The sequence below is a fragment of the Rhizopus delemar genome, genomic scaffold, assembly GCF_000149305.1.
Source record: "Rhizopus delemar RA 99-880 supercont3.6 genomic scaffold, whole genome shotgun sequence".
NCBI classification, from domain to species: domain Eukaryota; kingdom Fungi; phylum Mucoromycota; class Mucoromycetes; order Mucorales; family Rhizopodaceae; genus Rhizopus; species Rhizopus delemar.
The window spans coordinates 1,547,578-1,553,577 of NW_027137832.1; the positions used below are offsets into that span (position 1 = coordinate 1,547,578).

The 6,000-nt window shown below is 36.9% G+C and overlaps 1 protein-coding gene across 1 annotated transcript; it reads left to right on the plus strand.

Moving 5' to 3' along the window:
• Positions 1–1,846: 1,846 nt before the first annotated feature.
• RO3G_08608 (uncharacterized protein) lies at positions 1,847–5,100 on the plus strand (the record flags this gene model as incomplete). Its single annotated transcript, XM_067663198.1, has 4 exons — positions 1,847–2,306; positions 2,488–4,407; positions 4,519–4,554; positions 4,733–5,100. The coding sequence occupies 4 exons, from the start codon at positions 1,847–1,849 to the stop codon at positions 5,098–5,100; spliced, it is 2,784 nt and encodes a 927-aa protein (XP_067519299.1).
• Positions 5,101–6,000: the final 900 nt, after the last annotated feature.

The following is a 6,000-nucleotide window of genomic DNA, read 5'->3' on the forward strand; positions in this document are numbered from 1 at the left end:
TACCCATTTTCTTAAAGTAGTTTGTAATAACTATAATCAATATAATAAAAGAGAATATAAAAACTCATCTTATCTTCTGTTTTTTTTTTTTTTTTTTTGACATTGTTACTGTACGGTTGACTTGTAGGTTTATGTATTAAATTGGGTAAAGTTTGCTTGCAAAGCTTGATCATAAGGTTAAGATTGTCTTGTAAGTTGTTGTTTAATATAGAATATAAGCAGATTTTTGTTAAGTAGTGACCACTAGATCTTATGTATAAGATCAATACGATGTTTCTTGATAAAAGTTAAGATAGAGTAAAAAACATTTAAGTGAACAGGGACTTTCTTGTTAAAGTTTGTTATTTATTGAGTAAAAACATATGATTGATTTAAACTGAAAAACGATTTCTTCACAAAAAGATGGGTTATATATATGTAATATTTTTTTTTGACTTTTTTCACTTTTTGACTTCTTTCATTTTTTTACTTCATGTGAGCTCTTTATTCATTACTATGGTCACAATGTTAAGTAAAATAAAAGAAAAATAAAAGAGATGTACTTTGAATGTTGCTTATTAGAATAATCAAAAAGTAAAATAAATAAAGTGAAATGAAGTAAGTCAAATATAAGGAATATTGAAGTTATTTATATGTTTTTGGCTTTTCTGATTACATGCTGTTTTTGATGATTTTGTGGATATTCTATATTTTTTTGTATTTTTCTGAATCTGAACTAGTTAGAGAGAAATCAAAAGCTGCCAAAGTTTGCTGCATTGTGTTGCAGTGTAATAATTTTGACTCTCTTGCTTGTATGTATTGAGTTAAGGTTTAAATAAACAGATTTGAGTGTAATTGATATAAGAGTTGTTTTTATAAGAGTCAGATTTGGCTTGATTCGCTTATTATAGTGACCACCAGATTTTATAAAGTAGATCAAACTGTTTTGATTAAAGTAGAATAAAACGATAAAAAAAAAAATAAAAGGTGTTTTACAATGAAGTACAATAGCTTCAAGGGACTTCTTGTTCTTGATATTAAATAAAATAAGAGATAATTTGCCTCTTTAAAAGAATATTTATTTGATAAAAAGAAAGAGTAAAAATAAAGTAAGTTAGAAGTGAAGTAAAGAAAGTCAAGAAAAGGAAGTATTTTTGAGATTATTATCTGGGGTTATTTATATGTTTTTGGATTTTATGGTTTGCTTTGTTTTTAGTGTTTTGGATAGTTGCTATAACACTAGAGGCGGTTGTTGTATAGTATAAGGTAGTCGTTGCAAACTGTAAGGCGTTCTTTATAAACTGCAACGATTTAAATTCGGTTGTTTTGTTCTGTTAAGATATTTAATAAGCCTTATCTGAATTTAAATAAAATTATCTTTTTTCACCTCCATTCTTACGTTACACATACTCCCATCTTTACAGTTCTTGTGTGTCAGAGCAAACCCAACAGTCCCTATTAAAGTATTAAATTGTAATAATATAATTTAAAGTCAGAAGAAAATAGAAAAGGAATATATTGATAACTGAATGTCTTTTATTTTGTTAAAGTATTATCTTGTATTTATACTAAAGTTCATCTCTTAAATTGTTAGATGACTTGATCAGAAGGATTTAAGAGATGATATACAGCAAATGATTATTTGGCGTTCCTTTAATAATCCTCGTTGACTGCGTTCCGTCGCTCAATGTGGTAAATGCTTCAATGAACCACGCTTTATTTTCCTTTTTAAGAATTCAGCTAATTTATAATAATAAAAAATAATATTATCTCCCTCTTTTCCCATATACCTTTCAAAAGCCGCACATTCGTGGATATAGTTATGGGGGAAAATGTCAACGAACAACTCAACATATCAGAAGAAGCGATGGAAGCATTATATTCTGCTTTCATTCGACGATATCAACAAGAACAAGAAGAAAGACAAAACGGAACCTTCTTACCAGTGGAAATCACTTCCGAACTTGAAGACACTAGTGAACAACAACAGGAAGAAAATTTCAAACGATTCAGAAAAAACAGCAAAAGATATACTTTGGACAAATGGACTACCCCCGAGCGCATCAACAGCGAACTCTACAAAGAAATTAGTAGACATAAAACAGACACCACCGATGCTATCTCCAAGATATATGACATCGCCGATACAACCCGTTTTCAAGCCAAATTTGCTACTGAAATCTACGAAGAACTGCAATATGTCTTACAAAGAACCAACATATTGGAAGAAGCTCGAGAAATACTTCAAAGGACAACAGAACAATCAAAACGCTTGGCAATCTTTGGTCTCATACAAGCCAAGAACCAAGAACGCATTGTCGTGTTTGGTCATTAATGATGTCTTTATTTATTATTTTATTATTGATCTCAGTCCAGCCTACGTCAGACTATACAATTAATAGTCAGACGATATAATCCAGGGTTCATTCTAAATTATTAGTTCCTCTCCTTTTTCTTAATAAATAGTAGTTGTTAGCTATTGACTTCCTACTGTTTTCATATTATAAGTACCAAATATCTCATTTTTTTCAATAAGCCACTCCAACTGCTACTACCTTTATAACATGGCCGTCATCACCCGCAACAACCGCCCCACTCGCACATCTCGTGCTTCCATCTCTTCTGTTTCCTCTTTGTCCTCTGTTGTTTCTGAGGTTGCTTCCTCTTGTCCTGCTTCTCCTGTGGCCCCTGGCCTGGACAACTTTTCTGACCGTCTTGGGTCACCTTCCTACGTGGAAATGGTCACTGGTTCCCGTTCTCGTTCGCCTTCTCCTGCTGACTCAGTCAGTGGTGCTATAGGAGAGAGACTTAACTCTCTTTCCATAAAGAAGGACGAATCGTCCTCAGTACGTGGTGACGCCATTAGTCTGTCCACTGCTGAAGATGACGTTGTCATGGAGGATGCACCTCTGAACAACGCTCGCTGCGCCATTAGCGGTGAGAAAAAGAACGCCTCGCGTTCTTCTAAGTCTGTTTCGAAAAGTAAGAGCAGCATCCCTGAGAAGTTGAAACGCTTTAATCGTAAGTACGATGAGACAGCTGACTTGCTCGACAAGTTAGTTGAGAAGCGTGACCTTGAAGAAGATGAGTCGAAAAGAAAGACTCTTAAGATCCAAATACGCGAGTACAGGGAAGATTTGGACTATTACGAGGAACGTATTACCAAGCTTGAGGTTAGCGCTAATGAAATTAGCCAAAAGATAAATGAGGTTGGGAACAATGCCAACAATACTCGTGAGTCTGAGCCTACTGTCCCCATCAAGGTCATACCTCCCTTTCGCCTGTTGGTCAGTGCTGCTTACAATCCTAAGTATTACTCTTCCAGCAAGGTCAGTCCTGATGATGTGAAGAATGACAATGCCTTTAAGACAGTAAAGGACTTCATCAGGAAGTTTGAGGCCATCGTGAAACATTATGGTGTCAACATTGACAAGAACTGGCTAGGATATCTCCAGTTGTCCATTGAAAATGGCCAGGATGATAGGAGCATCAATTGGTTCCAACATAAGCTGACTGTCGCTGATTTCAAAAACAGCAATTGGGAAGGTGCCAAGGTCGCTCTCATAGGCAATTTTGGTGAGTCCTTCACCTACTTGCAGTATCGTCAAAAGCTGATGAGAATCAAGCAGCCCAACGGCGAGTACTTGAACATGTATGTGGACAGATACATAGATCTTTTGACCAAAGCCAAGTTTGCGGACAGTCCGCTGGCAGTGATGCACTTCCTGGGCACATTGCTTCCACCTGTCAAGGATTGTTTGGAAAGAAGACTGGCTGAAATACGTGCCAAGAAGAATGCTGATTTCATCTTGGAAGATGATACGTTGTCGAAAATCCAGACAATCATAGAAAACAACAAGATGCATTTCATAGAAGAATGCAAGAAGATCTTCCCTGGTTTGAAAAATCAGGAACGATCTCAGTTCAAGCCTGCCGACAAGAAGGCACCAAGGCAAATAGAAACGAAAAGAAAGTTTCATGGCGACGAGCAGAGGTACTTTCCCGAAAACAAGAAGAGGGAAAGAAATTTCCATAAAAGGCCGGCACACAGCGCGCCTAAATGTCGCTATTGTGGGGAGAAATATACCCCAGGTCACCTCGACAAATGTCGAGAAATGGAAAAACGTCGTGACCATTACTTGAATAAAGATACGGGTTTTAGAGCACGCAAAGATGCACCCAGAAACTACACTGGTAATTTTTCCCAAAGGCGTAGATCATTTGAAGAGAAAATTAATAATGCGAATGATTCACGTATAACGGTTCATAATTTTGAGAAGGTTGAGAAACAGACCACTACTGAACCAGAGATCATACAAACACATCCTGCGGATGAGGTTATGAATGACCTCTTAAATGATGATGAAATCATCAGTCCGTTTCAAAAAGCGTTGAAACAAATTCGGGAGAAAAAGAAGCACAAGCAAGGTAATGTTCGTTGCTATAGTTTAGAAACAAAAGAGGAAACACATCCTACTATGCTTCAAAGCCCTTATTCATTACACGCTCCTTTCTTATTGAACAATCATAGATTAATAGCTCTCGTCGATACAGGCGCAGATGTTTCTTTCATAAGTAAAAATGCTGTTAATAAATTGAAACTGCGTATTATTCCAGTTCATGGTTCATTACTGTTAGCAGATAAAGAACAAACTGTCAAACGATTGGGTGTGACCGATAAATTAAATGTCGGAAACCAAAGGGCAAACTGTAGCTCATGAATTTGAGGTGTTAAATATGCATGATAAAGTAGACGCTATTTTCGGGAGGGATATTTTACCAAGGTTAGGAATTCGCCTTGTTGGTGTTGCCACCAATTGGGATGATAACAAAGTCAAATTCGATGATTCTATTGAAGACTCAGAATACATTCCAAATGTTTCCAATGCTGGCACACCAGAAGAGCATGAAGCTTTACTACAAGCACTGCAATCTCACATCGATAAAAATCAGCAGATTGCTGTTCATTCCTTATGTAATCTACCAGAAGCAGTCGTACAGTTAAACACTCCTCATGGAAAACATGCACATGTCCGGCAGTATTCTATTGCAAGTAAGATGATGCCAATATTTGATGAGTCTGTAAAAACATGGCTCGAGAACGGTGTCATTGTACAGTAGGTCACAAAACTGCTGCAAAGATTCCATTTTTGTCGGTTTTTGTGGTGCACATCCTGCCACAATGGCACAGGCTACCTGTGTTCTTACATAGTAGATGTGGCATGTGTCTTGAAAAAACCATATGAACTTAAGCCCAATTGGATAAGTATTAAAGGAAATATGAAGCGCGCAATTTGAAAATTTAAAAAACGAAAATTTGAACAGAATGAATTTTTTTATTAATATTTAGTTGGGCCGCCTTTCTTATTGATAACCTCTTGAATTCTTGCCGGCATGCTATCAATGTACCTTTGGCAAAGCTCTTTATCAAAGCCATTCCATACTTTTACTACCCGTTCCCAAAGCTCATCCACATTTTTTGCTCTACGTTCGTAACAGCTAAGCTTCAACTTCAGTTGGTACCATACATGTTCAATGGGATTTAAGTCCGGACTCTGAGCTGGCCAATCGCTAATGTAGCGCACTTTGTGATTATTTAACCAAGCAATTGTAGATTTTGCCTTGTGCTTCGGGTCGTTATCATGCTGGAAGTAAATATTGGACCAGTTGAAATTGTAGTATTCCATGGTATCGCGAAGCGTAGTGTTCAAAATATGCTGGTAAACATCAGAGTTCATGTTACCATCGTAAATTTGGCAAGCATATCCTGGTCCTTCAGAGGTTATACAGCCCCACATCATCAATTTACCGGCTCCATGCTTGACTGTAAAGTCTAGATGATGAGGCTGAAGAGGATCGCTTGGTCTTTTCCAGTAATACTTAAAGCCATCAGAGCCCCATACATTAATCTTGGTTTCATCAGAGAAGACAACTTGCCGCCAATCTTGCACTGTCCAATTCTGATGCTTCTTGGCCCATGTAACGATGCTGCATGTGTGCTTTTGTAGAAATGGCTTCTTT